The 25833-nt window shown below is 32.3% G+C and overlaps 1 protein-coding gene across 3 annotated transcripts in view; it reads left to right on the top strand.

Moving 5' to 3' along the window:
• Window positions 1-820: 820 nt before the first annotated feature.
• The window catches only part of LOC132697543 (high affinity cAMP-specific and IBMX-insensitive 3',5'-cyclic phosphodiesterase 8), a 230865-nt gene continuing 205852 nt past the window's right edge, over window positions 821-25833 (top strand). For 2 of the 3 annotated variants that reach the window (XM_060663140.1, XM_060663130.1), the window contains exons 1-2: window positions 821-1023; window positions 23160-23388. In XM_060663140.1, the coding sequence (XP_060519123.1) occupies window positions 23223-23388 (166 nt within the window). In that variant the 5' untranslated portion in view covers window positions 821-1023; window positions 23160-23222. Of the gene's footprint in view, window positions 1024-4693; window positions 4710-23159; window positions 23389-25833 lie in introns of those variants that run through there. The other variant, XM_060663132.1, reaches the window with a different exon arrangement.

Below are 25833 nucleotides of genomic sequence, written 5' to 3'. Positions count from 1 at the left end.
AATTTCGTAATTGCCTATTGTTGCAATCGTTTTCCCAGCCATATTCGGCTTTCCAATGTCTGGTAGAAAAATTATAACGATGATGTAAATAAATCCTTACAATATTAAAAGAAATTATTGGAGTAGTTTTGCTTTTCATTTTGCGAAACCTGTTTCTTTTGCAAGCCAAGTTTATTGATGAGTGGAGCCTAGAGCAGAACAGTGCAAAATCTTATAGCAAAATAACTAGCTAAACTCTAACGATGGATAAACTGTGTACCAATCTTGAGAATTGGTGGTAATAGGATAGGAATTAGTAGTATTAGTCGAGGTACCACTAGAATTAGTCAAGAAATTAGGGGCGTCAGTCAAGGAATTATGTTATATTAGTTAAATAAACTTTTCTTTGGCTTCAAATTTTGCCCTTCAATTTTGCCGATCGGGTTTATAGATTTTGCGAAATTCGATTGCGCACAACCTTGACAGTTTAAATGTGGCTGTGGACTTCTAATACCCTATCAAATCCAATTTGTGTCTATTGACGTACAATATCCATGTACATCTGTTATCTGTAGGTCCGATCTTCAAATATCGCAGAAACCTTTTCGACGAAAATACTAAATGGCAGCGCCATCTTCCCCTAATTGCTAGAATCGTTGCACCTATGTAGCGTTAACGAAAACTTTCATATAGCAAGCGACTATTTCCCGCAGACCACAGAGTCCTGCTTTGTGTGCCATCTATCGGCTTTTGGCCAAACAGTTTCGCGCAACCGCACGTTGGTGCGAGTTGTGGATAAACAGGCGCCAGAAATTGTACTCGCATTTCAAACTTTGGAATCAGTGTGAATCTTCTAAATGCGGATGGATGATTTCGGGTCGCTGGATATCATATCTAGTGCGCGTAGATTTTCGTCACATGCGCTCTCGTTATTTAAGTTAGATTAAATTTTTTAAAAATGGTAACCGGAACATAAATGTCGCGTGATATTCGTGTCAGTGATCCTAATTAAAATTTGCATAGAAAAAAATGTCGTTAGACCAGGTAGGTCGAGGATGGGATGTATTAGTTTTACAAAGCAACGCTCGTTCTATTGTCGCGAACGTGTTGATTCTCATGTAAATATTTTCTGTTTATCGTCTTATTAATGTCAACCGAACGGTTCGAAACGCTTGTTATTATAGAACATCCCGCGGAATTAAATTTTATTATCGTCTCTGTTTACACAGAATATTCCAACTAAAGATAAATGGCAGGCCGTGGCGATTGAAACAGTTCACTATAGTTGTTGTTTTTTTTTCTATGGTATTCTAATTATAGAGTGAAATTTTCGCGTTTAATGGGTCGATGTGAAAATATTTTCAAAACGCGCGCCTACATTTTTTATGATTGATTTAAATCTCTCGCGCCGTTGTTATTCGCTTTTGATTTATGTTAAACAGCTGCTTTTAATTTGTTTATTCCGTCGCCGAACGATGATCAAGTTGTATTGCGGTGCGAAGATATTGGCGACGGACAAGCGATCTCATAAAAATCCCGAGCGGGTTTCAAAACATCGGTTAGTTTTGAACCCGACCGCTCTCTCGTTCCGCGTTAATCACGCTAATTTCTAATTACATATTTGCGATAAATAAACGCCGTGTTTATGTATACCGAAACGTTGGGAACGACTTGCGGATGCGGTCGTGCGCGTTCCTATAAATTTAAATAATAGGGGATAAAGTATAACGTTTTTAGGGTAAAAAAATAGGATACGTGGCTCTCACGCCAATTAGAGTGCCTAGAATATTATAGAAAACGATTGTATTTTATTGCGACAGATTAGTCCCGTGCCGTGCCTTTAATTTATCTTGATAACATTTCGCTGTAAGTTTTTTGTTTTTGAAAACATCAAAATAAAAAAAAACAGAATGTATGGTTATATTTCGTTTCTTAATGCGAGAGAGTTATAAAGTGCAAATTTTCAATGTATATGATCAAACAGGGTGGACAACTTAAAGGTTATATCGTAAAGTTCAAATTTGATTGATAGTTTTGAAAAAAATTGTATTTGTAGCAGTTTTAAGACCTACATGCTTCGAATAGTTCCGAAATTAGAGAAAGACGAGTTTGGTGAATAAACGTAATGTGACAGCAGCGTTACAGCAAGGAGTTTATTGGAATAATACATATAATAATAATAGAGCAACACAATAACTTCGGGGTTGTCCAATAATAAGTATTTCCTTCACTGTGGAGAGATAGCCCGCTGGATAACCTTTTCTAGACACTAAAGTTATTAGGAATGCTATGATTTGTTTATAAATAAAAAATTAAAAGGATATGCTATCCCACTCTAGTACAGTCAAATTTATTGCATTTAAAAGACATTTTATTGCATAACAAATATCTCATTGTTGAATAAAATTTTAGTCTGTGAAGACGACACTATAAAGTTTAAAGCGATTAGATTTTTCCATCCGATGAACCTTATTATATCTAAATATAATCTAGATCTATAAAAGAGAATTATGCTTTAATCTTAAAGACACAACCCCGCCATCTTAGAAACCGCAAGAAGTTTATGCCTTGAAGACTAAATGTGACACGCTTTACGTTGGACCAACTTCACAAAAACTGAAAAAAAGAATAACAGCTCATAAAAATACTATTTACGAAACTTCTGGATTCCTCCTGTGTCGGCAAAGAATACATTGGAGAGTGCGGACTAAAAATATCTACTCGGCTCAAAGGTCATGAAAGAACTTTAAGACTAAGACAAATAAACTCATCAGCCGTTGCTGAACACAATCACGAAACTGGACATAAAATTTTATTCGATAAAACTAAAATTCTTGCAATTCTTGCAAAATTGGAGAATCTATAGAAATCTATAAGCAACCATACAATGCGACTCAGATTCTTTCCAACCTTTCACCAATATCGGAATCAGTCATCGGAGAAAATGTTTACTCATTTATCGCCGCCCCCCTCAAACAATATATAAGCAGGTACAGAGTAAACTGCTAGCCAGTTTCAGTTAAGCTCTGAAGAAGTCAAAAGGAGGAAAATACGTCGAACACTGGCGAAACGTCAGCAGGATTCCAGTGGGAGTTCAACAAATGAATGTCATCACATTTTCCATCCGTGAATCAGTACGTGAAAATATTATACACCTTTACGGGGAGGAGACCTTGACAGCCACCAACTTTTATGAAAAACTGCTTCTTCTTCTTTTTGAAAATTTTCTGTGGAAAATATTAAGTAGTCTGTGGATAAAAGCATAAAAGGCATCCATTTTGTGTGTGTGAGGGTAATTTGAGTTATTAGGTATTAACTGTAGTAAATGGAAAAATCAAATTTGTTCTGTAGTTTAGTTATAGTTAAGCCCAGCAAGTTTAAAGAGTTATCTAGTTCGTCTATATGGTAAATTGTCTGGTTATGTATGGAGTTAATATGATTAGTAAAGGATTAGTTGTCTTTCCGTTCCAGTGAAACAAGCTAAAACATCATCTACGTATCTATACCACTAGAGAAATCCTTTACCCAGAAGATGTTTATGTATGATATTTTCTAAATTGTCCTTGAAAATTTCTGTCAGTATCTAGTGGACTAAGAGGGTTTCCCTTAATTATTTTATTTAATATGTTTTTATTATTTTTTTTATTAGTATTAGTATTATTAGTATCATTTTAAAATCCATTTTAAGTGCCCCCTCAATGTTTTAGAGGATACTTTGGCACATTATCGTGAGTATAATTTAGCTTATTCTGTGATCGAACGTTCTCTCTTAACCTATTTTGTTCCAGTGGTGCGTTAATGCACCACCTATTCCATGATTTTTTTTGTCACCTATCCAGGAAATATTTATGCACATCCATTTAGAAATTTTCTTATTATCACTACTAAAGGACATAAAACCGTAGATGTCGCTAATTTATGCGTAAAGGAAAGATCTTATATATGACTTCAAAAGTTAACAAAAGCGGCACATAAATTTGTGTCACATTTTCAAGTAAATCCAAAATAGTTCTATAGCACATAGATTGCAACGCAGAAAACATACATTGGAAATAATATATTGATTATCCTTTATTTTTTGAAAATATTTACTGGTGCTTGCATGCACCACTAAAACAAAACTTTGTTATTAAGTCTAGTCAAGTCAGCGCATGTAGAATAAACATCCAACAATTAGCGTGTTCTTTAGTATTAGTTTGTGCCTTGTGCAGTGAATGTTATTTTAATGTTATTACAGTTCCGAGCTATTTGACTCAAAAGGAATTAGAGGCGGCTATGGAGGAGATCCTGATGGATGAGAACAATAATAATGAAAGTCGTAAGTATTATTTGGAGTTACGAATTCTTATGTATTGTAGCATTCCATTCCTTCTAAATTTATGCTAAAAATAACGTGAAAACATATTTACAGAACATATTGGCGCGGTCTATATTCCACCCGATGTTGGATGCCTTGACCGACGAAGAAGATATGAACGATAACATAAATCTACAACTGGTATAGTTGGAACTTTCGAGTTACATACACCGAATGATACAGCTGTCCTTCAACAGTCCTGTAATTCATCAACTACTGAACCTTAATGGGACTCATCAGATGATGAAACCCTGGAATTGAAATTGAAAAGAAGACGTATGCTTTCTGCAAACGACAGGCTTGTTTCTGCTGTCAAATGGAAGAAAGATCAGATTGTACACTCACACACCTATATCCGATGAATTTAGATCATGTGAGGAACTAGAAATAGGTTTTCTGGAAAAACTCCGCTTGAAATATTTTTTACGTTTTTTAATGACGAAGTGATTGAATTCATTTTAAATCTTACATTGCCTTGCGACTTTTAAACACAGATAAAACAATTACTCAAAGGCATCTTGCACCTCCCATAGATAAAGTGCATTATAACAATCAAGGTCACCTCATGATTTGTTTTGCTAATAAAGCCCGAGGGAGATGTTGAATCTGCCGCAGCCACACAATTTACGTTTGTAATAAGTGTAATGTGCATTTGCATACTTCATGCTTTGTAAAATATCACCAAAAATGAAACCAGGTGTTACCAGTGGTGCGTTTTTTTGTATCAAATCAGGTTGTATTTGGAAAAAAATCTACTTTTAGTTGTATAGTATATTTATGTATAAATTATATGTTACATCCTGTGTACCCCCAAACATTATTTAATGTTTTTTCCCAGTGGTTCGTTTACGCACCAGTATTTTTTGTATGTTTCGAGTTTTTATTTTTTTTTTTGACACACGTAATGTATTCTATATTTATTTATTATTCTGTCACTCTCCGGACCCTTGAAAATCATCATCTCTCAAATTAACGAACAGAGCATAACTTACAATACTTCATTAATCAACCTTGTGTACTATTACTGCATCATTAATAGTCAAATTGGAAAACTAACTCAACATTTGTTTTTTTTGTTTCTCTAGACTTTAGTTCTCCTTAAATTTAAAATTTTTAAAATTTGAATTTTAACAAGATTTTCCGAAGTATCTAATACATAGTCCAAAAAATGGTTGAGACTACTCTGTAAACTAATGTCAGTTAAAAATTTCTTAAATTTTTTTATATTTTAATTTAGTTGGACCTACAAAACATTGTTTATAACTGATTGGGTAGTCAAAAAGGACGTATAAGGCACCGAGTTCTTAAAAATGCTTCGGTTAAAAACATTTATGCATTTAAATTATACGGAAGTACCTATGATTTGTCAAAATTAGTTCAAAAATGCAGAATTTTTGAGTTATATTTAGTTACCCACAGAGCTAAAATATTTTTTGAAGTCATATACTCATAGCGATTAAGCAGAAGGTGATGGTTAGCGTCCCAAAATTTTAATTTAAAAAAAATCTAGGTCTAATGATAATAACATGATTTTAGAAACAGACATGTACAGTTTATAAACTTTATTTTTAAATTACATTTCTCACAGCATAAGATTCCTCAGATTTCAGTTAAGATTTCCAGATCTCATATGATTTTACGGATTTAGAAAATTTAATTTTTCCTTCGTAATTAAAAAACTATGGAATTAAAAAAATACACTTAAAACTTCTTTTCAAAAAGTGTTAAATTAATAAATATCAATTCTGAAAATTAAAGATTTCTTATTTCTTTTCCTTTTAGTCATATTAGCATTTTTTAGATTTGTTTATTTTTTAAAGATTTAATTAAACGAAAATGGGCTGAAAACTCGAGTAAAAACGGTGGTAAAACTTTAGAAAAAAGTTGTGATTTCTAAAGAATTTCATGAATTTCATAGACACAGATTTTCCGGATTTCACAGGGTTGGTACACCAGAACCACTTTAAGTTTAAGCAGATTTAAAGTAAACAACTTAAATTGGAAATAGCAATCAACAACTTCCATGTATGTTGGTTTCATATGAGAAAATTCGTGAATTATTATAAGGATTTCAACCGGCAATACCTAATCATATATCAGTATTATTTGTAGTGCGTTTATTGTCGTTTTTATGCACGCTAGTATTTACTGTAGCCAATTTATACAAGTTACAGTAGAACCAATATAAATAGCCTAATGCCCACCTACCCGATTCTTCGTTTAATATTTATCGACTGTCTTATTACGTATTTTCTCGGATAAAAAAAAATAATTAAAAATAACCAGTCGTTCCAGAAAGCTGCCGAGAATTCGAAATAAGTAAGTGATTATAAATTGCAATATTCCAACTTGTGTCGGGCTATATTAAGTAACTTTGGCAGATAACAATAATGATGATGATAACAATTCGATGATCAATAGCAACGCGGTATCAATACCGCTTGGTTCGGAAAATTTGGCTTAAACTATCCACAAAAACTATACAGTATCTATAAGTGTGGTGTTACAACGTTAAATCCAATTGCTTATATTATTACATTTTGCTTTTCCTTTTTTGAGATTTAAATTTTTCAGTTACTAACAAATTCAAAAAGGTGAATTCAATATTAAAACCTATTTAGCAAATTCACCTAATAGTTTTGCATCACTGATACAATTGCTAATAGTGGAATAAGCAAGAAGGGTGAAGAAAATTAATACAAAGACAAAGCTGAAGGCTAGGCCAACACTTCCCGCATGTAACATGCGAAATATATTGCATAGCATTGTTCCTCTGAGTAATCGGAAAAATGTCTTAAAATTGCCCACTATACACTCTAGAAATAATGATATAATAACCAACACCAACAAACATAACAAAGTTAATTGCAAAAGTTTTATAATTTAAGCCTAAACCTAATTACATTAATTTTTGACAGATAATTGATAAACGAATAAAAATAATAATAGTAAAATTTAAAGTTAATGCCAGCAAGCAAGTTCGGGAGACCCTGTATAAATGAAACTACAAAAAAAAATCAAAATATCTTAACCAACTATATTGCATAGTGGGTAGTTTTAGGTATACTATCTCGACATCTCAGAAGGGATAGAGAAAAAAGTTTCCTATATTTAAATCTATTCAAGTTTTTGATCAATTTATGTGTCTCGTTCAAAAAGGCCTCTAGCTTACACTCTAGCCTAACCTCAAATATCTTCAAAACTACATAAAATTCGACAATAGTTTAAACAGGCAAGTTAGGTTAGTTTCGGACAAATAATTGAAAAAAGAACAAAAATGTAGGCTGTCGCATTTATAAATCTAAAGTTAATGCTGCTATGCTCTGCTACGCTATATTAAAACATCTCAACCAACCATATTGTATAGTGAGTAGATTTATGAGGAACATAGTGTAAGAGCTGTTTACAGAATTGATTTGATTTCAAAGTTATTTGAAAAACATCCTACGCCTTTTACGTTCAAAAAACACACCATAGACTATTTTAAAGTACCCAATTAAAACTAGCTGAAACTGAGGAAAATTAATTATGTGCCGTTTCCAAGGGTATAACAAAGTCAATTCTAAGTGGTTTTGATTTTATTATTTTAGATTGTTACATAGTTGTTGTTGCACAAAATGCGACGTAAGTATCGATAAGTTTCTAATTAGACATATACATGGTGCTGTTAACAACTACATCGATTGTGTTCTGTGGTTATGATTCTCCTAAAATAGAACCTCTATTTTGAGTTTATCTAATACTAAATTTGCAACACAATTTCATAACACAATAACCAAGTTAATTCAAAAATAATGTACTACCACATTTTTTGTAATTATGTGTTCGCACACTTTATTTTTAATTTAGCGTTAATATAATATAAAAAAATAATTAAACAAGATTGCACCAGAAAAGTTCGAACAATTATACGAAATTTAGGGATCAGATAAAAAAAAGTTAAAAATTGTAGAAATCTACTTCACTTTACAAACAAAGAGAATTTCCAATTTACACAAAATAAATGAACTTCAATTATACGAAACCGTGTAACCTTATTATTAAGTATTGGATGGTTGCATGAGGAATGTTTTCCCAGTCTAAGAGAACAACACTGGAATGTTTTCCCAGTCTAAGAGAACAACACTCTTTAACCCTTTTAGGCTAATTGGGGCAGGCACATGAAGCCGAACTAATCTTTTGTGCTTTATTGGGTTTAAGTCTGGGCTGCGTGGTGGCTACTTCAAGAACTAGATGTTGATTTTCAAAACAGTCCTTGTGAAATCTGGGGTCGTGCACTTTCTTGCATGAAAATAAAGCTGTTTTCAAGATAGAATTCTGCATTCATAAACCTGGGGCAAACTCTGCGCGGGCCTGAAAACATATTCCCGCCAGAAACAACACCAGATGTTTCCTTTGGAGAGATCTAGGTCTGCGCCATACTCTGTCATGATCGTCTGGACCTTTTAGACTCACCCTAGTTTCATCTGTCAACAGACGTCCAGACATCCACAGTCCAGTACAGTGTGCATGATTTCTAGCGGATTTTAATCTGTTTGATCTGTGATCTGCAGTAAGTAGCGGTACAGTAGCACTTCAGCACAACACACAGCACAGGCCTTCTGTTAGTCAATCCGACTTCCTTTAATCTTGTCAATACGGTTAAGGCAGAAATCCTGATAATTCTAGCACTTTCCCTAAATTTTCTAACCATTCGACTAATTGTTGAATGATGAACACCTATTAAATTGACCACATAACAAAGTTGAAGCTCTTATACATTCATCATTGCTTAAATGACATAGTTTCACATTTTCTTAAGTTGTTAAATATCTACCTAGCGAACTAATCCACACAAAAGAATAACCACCACTCAAACAGCAATTTGGAATAATACATTATCAAGTTTTTATTTTTTTTAACTTAATTAAATGATATACAGCATCGCAAAACTAACAAAAACAACTAGTTGGCGCTAAGATATTAAGATTAAAGTAAATATCATTATTTGACTTTTTTTTTAATGATAGAAATAAGTCAGAAAATGTAACTGGATCTTTAATTTTTATTTATTATTATTTGTTAGCTCAATGAAAAAAAATCCTTTTTATAATTCCTCTGGATTATTCCTCCGTCGATTACTTTTCACAGAACTTCGCCAGTATGATTCCTGTGGGCTTCTTCAGAGCTTGACTGAAACAGTTTCAGTTTCTTTGAAAAATCCTCCGTCGGTTGTTGGCAAATCATAGTTACAAAGCATATAAAGTAAATGCTATGATAGTCGTGAACATAACTGACTATCAAGAAAATATTCAAGAAAAATATTTTTACAAACCGATCCTATTGCCAACTTAAAAAAGATCATACGTCCAGTGTAGAACGCAATTTTAAATTTGTTACTAAATCTGTAACTTTCCATGACTCTAAAATTCCTCGTTTTTTAGGACTCCCCAAAATTTACAAATCACGGTTATCCCTTGAACCTATTGCTTCTCCGGCAATTTCCTCTACAACCTATTCTCTAGCAAAACATCTAGGCTTCTATTTCTATATTGAAGAATTAAAAAACATTATATTAGATCCAAACGATAACTGGTTACTTTCGATGTAGAGTAACTTTTTACTAAAGGTCCTATTCCTGAAACTGTCAAAAAGTTTTTTAGATATGATTTCAGATATATTAAAATCACAGTTATGGGTTCTCAATTATTACCTGTCATCGCAAATCTATTTATAGACACTTTCCATCCAATAGCAAAGCTATGGAGATACTGCGTTGATGCTACTTTTGTTATTTGGATTCTATACTCCTTAGCATAAGTTTTGCCATTGAATCAGAACTAATAATAATGTCTCATTCTTATTAACATAAAATTAGGGGTAACATTGAGTTATACAATTACTACGCACACAAAAATTATCAGTTCACATAACCGTAAAAGTATCTCAATCCGAGTTAGTGGACCCAGAGTTAAAACTCCTATCATCTGCTCTCAAATAATTTCCTCTTTTCCACAAAATTAACTTCACCGTTAGTGTTTCAAAAGCAAAAGTCTCTCAACATCTTCCATTCATCAAAGACAAAGTTCCCTTTGAAACACCATTAATTAATTATGAAACCAAACATCAAATATTATTAAACCTAACTAAAATTGTTGCATGCAATCAATTCTTCTACCAAGAAATATCCTTTAATCCTTACAAATCCAAACCGCGACTCAGTTCTTCCACAAAAATGCGAATCAGTCATCCGAAACAAAGGTTCTTTAAAAAGTAGACAATTTCCTGATTACAAATATATATATATATATATATATATATATATATATATATATATATATATATATATATATATATATATATATATATATATATATATATATATATATATATATATATATATATATATATATATATATATATATATATATATATATATTCACGTTCGCTTGTTGAACTCCGACTGGAATCGAATCCTGGAATCAAATCACAAAAAAAAACAGCCTGACAATGTAGACACACTTCAAACCTGAGAAATGTGCCTGGTATTCAAATGAACCCATACGTTTAAGTTCAGTCTGGCGATTTCACTAAAGAATTTTTTTGTCCTGTATATTAAGCGTAATTTAATAGGAGCAAACTTTAATGGGTCGTCATTGACGTGCTCCACGCATAGCAATTTAGGAAGTCGAAAACGGCAGTCGGTCAATTTTGTATAAACCGTTTCGAGTACCATGCGCATTAGAATGCATTTAATTAGCGTTAATTATACGTACGGTAGCATTGTGTGTTAAAACTAAACGAAAACACGCTAGATTGTTGCCGAAATTATCTTACATTAATGTTGTGTCGTCGCAAAAATTAAGTGAAAATATTACATGGTATTTCGCGTAACAACAGCACGTATCTCTCACGTATTTTACTCTGTACCTGCTTATATTTTGTTTGAGGGGGGCGCTAATGAGGGGTATAAACACCGTCTCGAATGAGTGATTCCCAAATTGGAGACAGGTAGAGACCTGAGTCGCGGTTGAGATTGTTAGGTTGTTTATAGATTTCTATAGATTCTCGGATGTCCATGACCACCGTAGCATTTCCTTTATCTGCTTTTAGGATTACGATATTTGGATTAGATTTTAGAGATTTTAGGGTGATACATGGAGGTTTTGCAATATTGGATTTAGGAATTCTTCTACCAAAGAAAAATCCGAGAGTCTATAGAAATCTATAAAAAACCTATGAATCTCAACCGCGACTCAGGTCTCTGTCTCTGTCACCAATTTGGAAATCAGTCATCCGAGACGGTGTTTATTGCCTCTCATTAGCGCCCTCCTCAAACAATATATAAGCAGGTACAGAGTAAAGTTCTGAAGAAGCCAACAGGATGATTGGCGAAACGTCAGCAATTTCGACTCGGCAAAAACCAATGCAGAAGTTTTGTAAAAAGTAACACACTTAAATAATTTCGTCTACTACTCTTTATCGAATTTATAACGGGATCGTATCCACTTAAATTAAATTTGAATTAAATTAGATGTTATATGTAACTAACCAAAACTAAATTTTTCTACTCACCACTCTAATACAGCCAATTCGCTCATCAAGTATGGTCCATCATCCAATAAATGGTTATGACTTGCCTGGATTATCATACCTTCAATAAACCAAGCAATAAACTTATAGAAAGTCAATTTACATGCGAAGCTTGGTTCGACACCCATGACACTATAAAGAAAAGTCAAAATTCTTCATCGAACTGCATTTTGACTGTATCTGCATCTAGAGGAAAAAGAATATCCATTTTATACTGTGGTGCGAGGTTGGTTTGTTACTTTCAGCAAAATGTATTAAAGATTGCTCATTAGGCTACCATCAGTACATCAAAAGTGAACTTATTGAAAATTGGGTAAAAGAATTCCCTTATTCCATGTATTCCACGCACGCAGCGCAGTAGTTTTTGTAGAAGATCCGAACTAAAAACGATCTTCACCGAGCTGATAATAGAATGAATCATATTTTATAACAAATTTAGTATGTTAGAAAATATGTTAAAAATGGGTTGCCTAAAAAAATCCTGGACAGACAATTTTTAATTATTTAAATAAAATGATTTTTTTTTTATTTTTGCAACATCAAGATAATAAGAAAATTTTTACCCTGACTTAAAGTATGAAACGTATAGAATGTGCAGTCGTTGGGTTGCCTATTATTTACCTGGACAAACTACTCGGTTGTCAGGTATAAACAGGTATGTCGATGCCAGTTACCTTCACTCGATTGGATAATAGAAAAAATTTTATATCAATATAAGCGTTGTTTTATTGCGAACACGGTGATATAGGGTTGTCTGCAAAAAACTTGGTCCTAATAGGGGTTTGCGAATTTTAAAGATTTTAATTTTAACGCGATTGGAAATGTGTGACAGAGAGATCCGAGTTGAGTATAGCGTGTAATAATAAAGGACACAACATGGCAGTCGCATGTAATGGGACCTCGAATATCAGAAAGTGCGCATGCTCAGTAGTCATATGACAGAGAATGACAGCGATACTCTAGTAAACAGTAAGCGTCATTTTGGAGTAGCAACACGTGTTATTTTGTATCGTTGTGATAAAAAATGAGTAAAAAGTGTTTTTTGTGTGGTTCGGACAATTCTTTAATTGATTTTACTAATGAAACTTTCAAAAATTGCTTGTTAAAGTTAGCTTTTCGTAAAAAAAAAAACTTTAAATATCATAACATTGAACTAACTGAAGCAGTTCTCGATTTTGTTGGTTACCACACCACGTGTTACAAAAAAGTAACTGTTTTAGGCAATAAATACAATGAAGAATTTGAAGTTTTTTGTACAGAGTATGCAGTAAGTATATAGTATATTATTCTTTCAATTATTATCTAATACAATTAGAAATCGTATAGTTTTGACGTTCGTTGAATATTTATTTTTATCTAACGAGCAATCATTTCTATCAAATTCATTGTCTAAAAAACTATTTTTTTGAAAGATCTCTCGCTCGTTTTTTTCTAGTTTCTATTTTCTTTCAGTTTTTATTACTTTTCTTAATGATTTTCTCGAATAAAATTTGACAAAAAAAGTATTATTGATATAAATACAGTTTTCCATAAAAAGAAAATTTCAAATATCAACGTTATATACAAAAAATTGCTTCTAGAAGCAGATCAATACTTCTATTGCTGATGAAGGTACAGAAAGCCTACATTCTAGTGTCCATTCTAGTGAAGCAGCTACTAAGGGTGAAGAAAGTAATGCCAATGCCGTATCTCACACTTCTACGGATTTAGATGAGGTACAGAAATGTTTTGGTATTTATTTAAGTAGATGCTAATAAAAAATGAAGAAAATATTTCTTAAAAATTAAAAACAAAAAATATAAATAGATTATTCACAAACAGGTTTTCATTTGACATGATAAAAATTAAAGAAATATTTAATAAATTCTTGATTAATTTATTGTATACGCTCAAAACTATTTTTTTTAGTAAATGACTATTTATAAAATGAATTTTATTATTACAGGGAGCGTCAACATCAACACCATCGTTGTCCAACATAAGTACATGCTTATTTTGCAATTGCGTAAGGAAAAATTCCGGGAAAAAGAAACAAAATCTTACATTCCCTCAGAGTGACCATGTTACTCAACAAATAAAACAAATAGCTAAAAAGCTTGATGATTCGGAAATCTTGTCAAAGCTTGAAAACCAAGCTACTGCTTATCATCAGTCTTGCTACGCATTTTATTTGACCAAAGAAAGACGGTCCACCCAAGAACATAAAGAGTCAAGTAACCAGCAATATCGTAATATACACAAATTGGCTTTTGCATCGCTAAAAACTTTTATTGTAGAAGAGATTATTGAAAATAATAAAGTAATGTATTTCGCTCAACTATTTCGAAGATACCAGGCTTTGTTATTGGAGTTTGGCAATTGTGAAATAGATTTTGATGACATTAAAGATTATCGAATTGAAATGTTGCAGAAAAAAATTGAAAAAATCTTTGGTGATCGTGTGACTATTGAAGCATCTACGGGGCCACGTCATCAGAAAATTATATATAAAACAGACATTGACATTTCTATCATGGCAAATAATACCACATTTTTGGAAAGCAAAGAAGATCATAAATTTGAAGATGTTGCATACGATTTGAGAAATTGCATCAGAAACATTGATTCTCATCCTCTCCCTAGACGTTTAACTGCTGAAGATATCATACGAGGAGAATGCGAAATTCCTGAGGAGTTATTTAATTTTATACGTAATCTTGTTCATGGGCCTAATGTTTGCGAAGAAAATGCTCACTCAACTACAACAATAATAACTTCTATATGCAGTGACATAATATACGCTGTTACCAAGGGAAGATGTAAACCGGCGAAAAACTTGACTTTAGGACTGGCAATGAAGTCTTTAACCAACTCTCGGCAAGTTATTACAATACTTAATAGATATGGCCATTCAATTGGTTACAATTTAACCGAAGAACTTGAAACCGAAATGACCTACACGTCAATTGAACAAAACCCTGTAATACCAACAGGCATGATAGCAACAAATGGACTCAGCACTCATGTTGCTTTTGATAACTTTGACCGCTTCGTTGACACCACTTCCGGGAAAGATACCATGCACGATACTGTTGGTATAATATACCAATTTACTAGTGGTGACCGTTTTGATAATAGTGGTGATCGTTTTGATAATCTTGATGCTACAACTACATCAGAACCAGAAATAAGTGTCAATGAACAAGGTCCGTCACGTAAAAGACGACGATTTAATGAAATTTCACGGGATATCAGACTATATTATTCAAAACCAAAAATAAATTTACAGCTGCTTCCTGTAGATTCGTTTACTAATGTCATTGATTTATGCCAAGGTGCTACAGAAGTAGCAATGGATAAAGATTTGTTATGGATAATGTCATTATCGAAATTGGCTTGTGTTCCTATGTGGTTGGGTTACAATTGCTTGATATCAAGTGATCACAGTGAAGAGCAGAAGATCGAGTATTTGCCTCCAATCAATTCGTCTCCAACGTCTTATGCTGTAGTAAATGAAACACTAATCATGGCTAATGAAATTGCTGAAAAATGCCAACAGGAGCAGATAATTGTCACATATGATTTGGCTATAGCCAAAATGGCTATGCAAATACAAGAAAAAGAAAAGCCTAAATTTGATAAAGTTTTTGTAAATTTAGGAGCATTCCACATGGAGATGGCATTTTTCCGAGCAGTCGGAAAATATATCGATGGTAGTGGATTGGTGGAAGTACTGGTTCGAGCAGAAGTTTTAGCTAACGGCTCAATGAACAGCTTCTTAGATAGTAAGCATTTCAATCGTTGTAAACGTTTACACCCTCTCATTGCTGCTGCATTTCAAATACTGCACTTTCAGCAATATTTAAGCACAACAAATGTAACTTCAGAAATGTTGAGTGATTTATTACAAACGCAAATGGAAAATACAACAAATGGAAATTCCCCTGACCTCAACGAGGTCATCGAATTACCCGATTTATTAAGTCGTATTCTGAATGGGTACAAAGAATTCAGCCGTCAGACTTTAATGGGTGAAAAAGGCAAAACTGCTCAATTTTACTTTCAGTATTGTGAACTAATTAATTTATTCTTTCGGTTTTCAAGAAGCATCCGCAGCAGTAATTTGGAATTATATATGGACTCAATTTATAACATGACTGATTTATTTTTTTCGCTTAACCAGGCCAACTATGCCCGATGGGGCCTATTGTACTTAAGTAATTTGATCGACTTGTATAATAAAAATTCGTCTTTGGTAGCTGAATTTCGTCGGGGCGCCTTTGGAATCAAAAGAACTTCCGCTAAATTTGCTCGATCGCCGGTCGATTTGACACTTGAACAGACCATCAACGCTGATGCTAGCAATCAATTAACTGATAACCTTGCTGTTGACTCAATATCTGCGCGTCAAAGATGGGCGCTCAGCCACAGTATGAGGACAAAAATACTGACTACAATTAAAGAAAATATTGGACTCACAAAAAAAGATGATACGTCACACTCTTTGCAGAAAAGTAAAATTCAAAAAGAGAGAGAAAGTCTCGATAGTATAATTAAGGCAATCAAAGAAGTGATTAATCCATTCGATGATACTCTCGATAAAAAATTGCTGTTCAACATTTCGACTGGTAAAGCTACATCGCCAGAAGTTACTGATTTTCTCCTGAACGTCAAAACAGTCGGCAATCAACAAAAGCTCGATTTCATTTCCGATTGCTCTTCAACTCCCGATAGATTCGAAAAACCAATTAAACGCAACAAAATCATGAACTTTGCTTCTCAATGCTCGACTAAAGTTCTTATGACTAAAGACAAAAATAAAAAAGTTTTGCTAAAAATGGAACGAGACATTTTTGGAAGACTCCTGGCTGTTAGTATAAAGAAGAAAATTAATCTAGAATATTGTTTGAGCTTTCCACTAGCACCAATGCCGCCTGCACTTTTCTCATGTACTGGTGAAATGTTTAAAACTCCTAAATCAACATTTGCGAACAGTTTAAAATCTCAAATCGAAATGGTTGAGCCCACCAATATTAACGTTGAAATAATAGATGGTTTTTATTATTTGTACTCAATTGGAAACTCAATGCCACAAACATTTGAGAAAGTTGCAGAGTCAATACTCATGAAAATTTGTGCATCACAAGCTACAGAAATCCACTTAATATTCGACCGATATTTATCACCTTCAATCAAGGATTCCGAACGCCAAAGTCGAAAAGAGTTTGATATCCCATATAAAATTACAGGACCTCAACAAATCAGACCCAACGATTTTGGGCAAAACCTTAAAAATTATCGTTTCAAAGATGCTTTGGTACACTTTTTGGCTGATTATTGGGAAAACAAGAATTTGCTGTCAATAATACGAAACAAAAAAATATTTTTAACTGTTGAACATCTGTGTTACTCGTATCAAGCTCAGGAAAATTGTATTAAAAAAGTCGAAGAAGTTGATTATACATGCTACCATGAAGAAGCAGACACGAGAATTGTTTTTCACGCTCATAAAGTAACACCAGGCTCCAGAATTCTAATAAAAGCTTCTGATACTGATGTTCTCGTAATTTTACTCGGAAATATGCACAAACTGTCACAGTCTACAATTTTTATAGCTACTTCAGCGACTAAGAAACAGTCAAATCACCTCGATTGCATTAACTGCATCGATTTAGCATTAAAGTTAGGACCCAAATTATGTAAAAGTCTACCTGCTTTTCACGCATTCACAGGTTGTGATTACACTGCGGCATTTTATAATAAAGGAAAAATTAGACCATTTAAAATATTTTCTAAAAATGAGACATATCAAACTATTTTTGCTTCATTAACTGATGAAGCTGATATTTTCATTAATGAAAAAATGAAAGCTGTTCAAGAGTTTACAGCAAAAATGTATGGCGTGAATCACTGTCAGGCAGTTAATGATGCGAGAATTCGTATTTTTATGAAGAAGTACGGCGCAAGAGAAGAGAGCGAACGATTTTTAAAGAAGATAAGAAGTTTTGATTCTAACTTTATACCGCCATGTTGGATTTCCCTGCTACAAAAAATTTTAAGAACTATATATGTTAATTCTATGTGGCTTAATGCAACTGATGCTGTATGTGCGAAATTAAACCCTGAAAGCTACGGTTGGCATTTAGATGATTTTTTAAAACCAACTGGTTTTATCGGAGATCAAACTCCTTTGAAAATCCAGGACATTGTCGAAATGGAAAAAATTGAGGAAGAAACTAATAATGAGTCAGATGAATTCGAGAATCAAAATGATACTTCTGATGAATCAGATATAGAATAGAAAATATTTATTATAATTTATTTTTTATTGATATTATTCTTGTATTTATGCTGTTTTTCAATAAAATTTTCAAACGTAATACAAGATTTTTAGTCTATCTTTTTTTTTATCCATGAATTTGAATTTTCGGCTGTCCACTTTCTTTCTCATAAATTTTTCCAGAAAGAGAAAAAAAATTCCAAAGTATTGATATTTGTATTATTTACGTCATTATATTTTGAGTTACAAAAACTTGTATAAATATATAATGATACTTATAAGTCAATAAGTAAATTCATTTATATATATTTATTAATTTATTTAATTGAGGTTTTATTGTTTAATATTTTAGTATTATAATATTATTATAATTATTATTATTTACAACTCAATTGTCAGTTGTGTCATGTTGTGTCCTTTATTATTACACGCTATACTCAACTCGGATCTCTCTGTCACACATTTCCAATCGCGTTAAAATTAAAATCTTTAAAATTCGCAAACCCCTATTAGGACCAAGTTTTTTGCAGACAACCCTATATCACCGTGTTCGCAATAAAACAACGCTTATATTGATATAAAATTTTTTCTATTATCCAATCGAGTGAAGGTAACTGGCATCGACATACCTGTTTATACCTGACAACCGAGTAGTTTGTCCAGGTAAATAATAGGCAACCCAACGGCTGCACATCCTATACGTTTCATACTTTAAGTCAGGGTAAAAATTTTCTTATTATCTTGATGTTGCAAAAATAAAAAAAAAATCATTTTATTTAAATAATTAAAAATTGTCTGTCCAGGATTTTTTTAGGCAACACATTTTTAACATATTTTCTAACATACTAAATTTGTTATAAAATATGATTCATTCTATTATCAGCTCGGTGAAGATCGTTTTTAGTTCGGATCTTAGACTATTTATGATAATGCCAATTATCACAGGATTTTAGCTAAATTGCAAGAGTTCATTAGTCAGTCATTTTGAAGGTGCGTATAAAAAAAAAACTACTTGCACTTTTAGAACCAGGACATATGATAAAACTTATTTCGTAGATGAGGTCGTAAAAATTGTTATTGCTATGCTGAACCGGATTGATTCAGTGACCTGCGAGCAGATAAACATGTTAATAGCATTATTAGAGTCATGACTACTTATGTGTAGTAAAAAGCAACACGTCTTCCACAAAAAACTCATATTTTCAATAAAGCTATATTGGTCGACCACTTATGTGAATTTCTGATTTTATGACATTTCAATTACGCAGATTTTCCATATGATTTTTGCTTAAAACAAGCAGATTCCTTTGCAATATGCATAATTCAAAATTTGTATGTGACTTATATGTGTAACCCATAAAATTACTTTTTATAATGATTATATAGTAGAGATATTTGCTATTTGGTTTTTTGTCTTTTTATTTCTTTTTTTTGCGTAATATATGTGCTAAATTACATACGCTTCTTAAATTTAGATAAATCTGATCTACTGGTTAAGTTTAAGTGATAAATTGTGAAAAACTGTAAACTAAAGTCGATTATTTATTTATGTAGATCAGGCAAAGTATCAATTTGCAGCTTCATTAAACACTGATGGTTTCGGTAAAAACACTGGCGTTTATCAATTCTAACGGTCAAGTCACACCTAATGTACTCTCAAGTTTGTTCTCTGCTAATTTAATCAGTTTAAAATATGACTTGCTTATTTCCATCTTTTTTACTTTTTTATGACAAGTAGAATGCTTAATTTTTGTAAATATTTGTATTAGTGAATTTTCTTTTGCAATATATGTTTTGAAATATTTTGTGTAGTTTCATAAACTTAAGTTAATTTAACAAGAAACAAAAGTTTTTGATAATTTAACAATTAACTGCTAACATTTTCAAGAGTTTATTTAATATTATATCGGTTAATACCGAATATTATATTATATTAAATATATGATATTTACATAAATTTAATTTTTATTTAATTTAATATAGATTTAGATCGTTTTTAAAATGTTTCCATAGTGCATTAGTGATCTGACCGAAGAACCCATTCGATTTGTTTATTAATGCGTAACAATTTCATGAAAAAGTTTATATTTTGAGCCAAATGAAACAAAGTTAAACACACGATATTTAGCTGAAGCCAAAATAGACATACAACTGCTATATGTTACAAGGTAGAATATCGAAAACATCAATGAAAATGCGAAATAGAAGTTAGAATGCAATGCGATTAAATTAGGTAGTCGAAATTCTTGATAACTGGCGGAGGCAGAAAGTTTCCTTTTTATCCCAGACAATCAGTTATAGTTACTCTTGCCTTATGATAGCAATGACAATCAGAGGTCTCGCAATTTTTTGAGTTTAGCAGGAAAATAAATGGAAACAGTACCAGATTTCTTGAATTCGATCTCGAAATTATATAACTCATATTCCAAAAGAAATTATTTTATTAATTATTATATTATTATAGTAATAAATTTTTTAACTTAATTTAAATTAATGCTACATTTTACGTCCACTGAAATTGTTGAAATGGTCTGCCGCTGGCAATAAAACACGTGACCGGTATTGTAGGACAGAGCATCAGAGGCATCCAAAATATAAAGCATTTTATGTTTATTTGGGTGTAATAAAATTACGTTAGTATTTATAGAAAATACACGAAACACATATATACAAATTGTCAAGTATTTTTTGATTCCAAATCTAATTTCATTCTATTTCATTTCATTTAATCTGTTTTATTATCTTGTCCTTTACCTGTTAATAAATTATTAGTTGTTGGGTTTATCCAGTAACAATAGGTTTGTAGGTGGTAATTACATTTTGGGGGAGGGGGGACAGCCCAAAGAAAAGATGATATACTTTGAGACACGCCATACTAATATGTTATAAATATTAGAAAGATATACCGACATAAAGGGACGAAATACGAAGTTGCCTATCAGAAAGGAGATCAACCGGAACATAAAACAAACCAACACGTTTAATTACACCCCCTCTTCCCTCTAACCTTCAAGGTTTTCGTAAATAATTTCAAATAGTTCTTTAGCGTACTAATTAACGTCCAAAATAATAATTAATTTTATAATTAACGGCTGTTATAAACCTAATCTTCTTACGATTTTATGTTAGATTTCGTGGCGCAGTAAAAAGTTTAACAAAGTAAAAATTTCTAAAACAAAAGCAAATTTTCGATAACAAATATTTACCAGCCAAATTTTTAGAGATTGGAGATTGTGGACTATATTTTATTAATCAAAAGCTAACTTGCAAACTCAAAATATCCTAAGCAAATTTCGTATTATTGGTCATACGTATATAGTTCTAAATAAACAATAAATCTGTTAATATAAACATTGCCTTGAAGCGAATATCAAATAATACGTAATAATGAAATGGTACATTAGTTTCCCGACACTGCGTATGCCTTGATTAAGTCAATTTGATTATTTATGAGTTTAACAACAAGTTGAACAAATATGAAGCCATTCGGTTTATGACTTCATATTTGTTATAATTGTTGTGCTTCATTAATGACTATTTCACCGGTACAAGGTATTTTTTTCTATATTTTCGGAAAGAATCCACAAATCTTCTATCGCCATTGTGTCCATAAATGACATTTTGGTGAATGCATTAGGGAATGAAATTTTTGTTTATTAAAATCAAAGAATCTCTATCCTTTTTTTATTGTTATATATGTTACCTATATTATATATGTTTTCTGAAATGTGGAATTAGTGATTTAAAGTGATTTTTTTCCTTAGCTTGGCGTAAATTATAATTAAATTCTGTCACTGGTTTGGGGTGCTAGGAGGCGGAGTCTAGCAAAAGGTCGTTTTAATTGTATCCATAAATAAAAAAAAAATCATATTTGATTGGAAGGGCAGGGAGTATGCAAAACCTCTTTACTAAGAGATAGTGGTTATTTTTCTTCACACACGACTCTTCAAATGTAAACTTTTACTCAAATGAAAAATATATTAAGGTGATGTCTTTTAAAACCTAAAAATTAGTTTAAAATTTTATATAGGGAAGCGTGGTGTATGATACTTTTTTCAAAAGTTTCTTTGTTTGTTTTAAATTTAAACATAAACAATCAAACGTATCTTCTGTAACAATAAATGCAATTATTAAGACAGATTATCACTGAATATGATAATGTAGTTAGTAGGCTACTATAATAATTTGAATTAAATGTTCAAATTTAAATTTCCAAGGAAATTAAAGTTTCGAATTTTTGCATTTATTTTTAGTTTTTGACGTAATTAATGAACATAAAAAATCGATTTATTATAAAACAATCATTTTATACTAACGCTTTTTTTTTAAATAAAAAGTTTACATTTTATAGGTCGACAGAGAGCTAACTACATCTAATAGGAAACTAAACACATTTTAAAAATGTTAACACTAGGAAGGTATTGTATACCTCTCATCTCTATTAAAAAATTTGGGGTTATGTCCAATTTTTGACATTAGGTTGGTTTGACATAACTGTTACCTAGCTCCGATGTCCTTAACAAGGATCCCATTCAAAAAAAGGATGCGATTTCTTGAAAAGTAAGGAGGGGCTCTTTTTGTGTATTTTAATTTATTGGTGTCTTTAAAAATAGGAAAATAATTGAAATTATCTTGTATGAGAGATAGGTATAGGGACAATTACTGTAATATCAATTATATAGGATTCTGTTTAGATTATTTCAAAGTTGAATATAATACAAAGCGTGTTGGGCAAAATGATTTATGAATGTAATTTAATATATATTTTACAAGACTACAAGTATAAGTTAACAATAGTACCGAAAAAAAAATTCTATTTAGATAATAATTTGGAAATATTTGGATTGCTACAGAGATAATTCGTATTTTTGCCTAGTTTAAGTGGCTATTCCTACTCTATCTGCGGAATTGACACCAAAGCTAGTCAATAAAAAAATACGCTTATCACGGTCTACCGAAACAAATCTTTGAATCGTTTTGTATTTGTTCTAGGATTTTTTCTTAAACTGTGAGTGAAACTGTGTGACACATTAGTGGGCGTGCCACGAGGTTGGCATGGGCTGCTCTCCCAGCTCATTGCTGGAGCATATCCATAAGGGCAGTTCAGCCAGCCTGGATAAGGTCGAAAAAAGTGTCGCCATTAAGAAGAAACACCTATCGACGGGAACCGGATCCTCTACTACCACAACCACAACCGTGCAACTCAACAACCTCACTAAAGGTACGTCACAACCATTTCGCAATGTTGCTGGTGGTCCATTTTGACGACATATTTATGCGGAAAAGCGTTAACAAAAAAGATTAAATAGGCAAATTTGTGAGAGATAATTTTGCTTTCACCTTTTTTGGTTTTTGGCATATTTTGAAAAAAAGGGCAAAACGACTGTCTTTTGCGTTGTCCTGCAAGTCCTGTAATATAAAAGGCCATTTAAAATAAAAGACGCTTCGAGCGTACATTTTTTGTAAATTGAATAGAGGATTTTACGCGAGTACACCCTGTACGATACCAAATAAAGGTACGGTAGGTTTAATTCCGACGAGAACGTTTCCCGATAACGTATACCCATTATTTTTATTAATCCTTATCTATGTAGATTATTTCTTTCGAAAAATAAGATACCAGCGGTGTTAGATGCCACCGGTTTAATGAAATAGTGTGCCATACGCAACATCAGGACTCGACGCTACCTTTGCTTCCACGTTCGTCCGAGTTTCGGGTTAAAGTTTCAAGTGTTGTTGTTAAAAACTCACCAAATACTCTAAAATCAAAGTTTAGGTAAAGTGTGCCTCAGCGGATATAAGTATTGTCTTTTGACGGACCCTCTCCCAAAACGTAATTATGATCTAATTTTTTATCCATGTTTGTAGTTTTAATTTTTAATTTTTTACTAATTGCCGTTAAATATTTTTAAATAGTTGCGTAACTTGTAGTAAAACAAAATCAGTCGTACACAAAAAATAATTTATGTCATTTGAATGTTCGCTCAATTATGAACAGTTTTGATTCTATTGTTGAAGCAAATAATATCGATATTTTTACCATATCTGAAACTTGGTTGGATGGAAATGTACAATCTGGAATATTGCTTATACCGGGCCATCAATTATTAAGAGCTGATTAGTTAATGAACCAACACGAAAAACTAATACGCAGATTTTATTGGACGTCATTATTATTACAGAAATCTTCGAAACTACAATAAGCAATCTATAAAGCGAGTACAAAACAAAAAGCTTTTATAGATTTTGTTCTGAGAAGAAAAGCACTAAGGCTTCGTCGAATTCTCTTATACATCTGGGAATAATAAATAAAGAAAATAACACTTTGCAATGCCCGTGGTCGATCTTCAAAAAAATCAACAAAAAGCATAAATTAAATCCTAGTTTAACTTTTAGTTTTAATGAGGTTAACCGGGCTGATGTTAAAAAATGTTTGACCTCTATAAAAACTAATGCTACTGAGTGTGAAAGTCTATCCTTAAAAACGATGATTACTGCATCAGATCTTATAATTAATCTCACGAGATACATCATAAATATGCGCATTATATATTCAGTTTTTCTTGATTTCCTATGTGATTCCACTTCCAAAAATTTCGAACCTCATTGACATATCACAGTTAAGACCAATAATATCTTATCTACTCTATGCAAAGTTTAATTAAAAATTATTAAAAAATTATCACAAATGAGTGATTCCTTATTCAAGAACAAGTTTATCCCGGATACACAATTCGGTTTTCGTATATCTTTTGGAACTCTCACTGCGCTTACAAAAATAACTGATGACTTGTTTTGTGAAAGTGATCGAAATTAAGTGTTAATACTGAAATTCTTTGTCAAAACTTCTTTTTTTTTTTGATTTTCAAGTTACTTTGACAGAACATCGGAACAGGTTGTCTACAACAGTAGTAAATCTAGCAGCCTTTCTGTGCTACAGGGAGTACCTCAAGGCTCGATCTTGGGACATCTGCTCTTCTTGACATACATCTCGGACTTTCGTTCTGTTTGCTTAGAAACATGTGTCTGTTAATAATTAGCTAATGAGGATCTAAGCTTAATGCCAATAAATCATTGGGGATATTATTTGGAACTCAAAAACAGGTACACTCTGCTAAAAATTAACAATGAATAAGGTTGATGTAGAAAGTTTAAAACTGAATCAAAAAATCTAGGGATATAGAATGATACTAAAATACGATTGTTAAAAACCTTAAATTATCTCTATGTAACTCATTAGTTACGAAGGTCAATTGAAAAGTATTCGACCTCACCTTGAAGGTGACGGCACTAGTTACTAAAAACTAGTGATCGTTGTTGTGCACATCTTGAGCTGTAATAAAATATTTGTTCTTGAAAGGCAATACGCTTACGTAAATTGAAGTTGAGCTGGACTCTGTGTATGGCAACTCTGCACCGTCATTTACCACAATGAAATTTTAGGCAGCTAAAATTAAACGTGGTCGTAAGAGCTTAATTTGCTAAAGTATATCAAATAGTGTTAAACGACCGTCAAGTTAAAGTGAGAGAAATAGCAGAGGTTATGAAAATGCCCGAAGAATGTGTTTGTAACATTTTAAATCAAGATTTAGGCATGAGAAAAACCGAGCATACTACCCACCATTGCTTGACAGGAGGACAGAAATTGCGGAAAAACGGTCATATT

Source organism: Cylas formicarius, unplaced genomic scaffold, assembly GCF_029955315.1.
Source record: "Cylas formicarius isolate icCylForm1 unplaced genomic scaffold, icCylForm1.1 PGA_scaffold_10__41_contigs__length_53128322, whole genome shotgun sequence".
Taxonomy (NCBI): Eukaryota; Metazoa; Arthropoda; class Insecta; order Coleoptera; family Brentidae; genus Cylas; species Cylas formicarius.
This window is presented reverse-complemented; position numbering and strand designations above follow the sequence as displayed.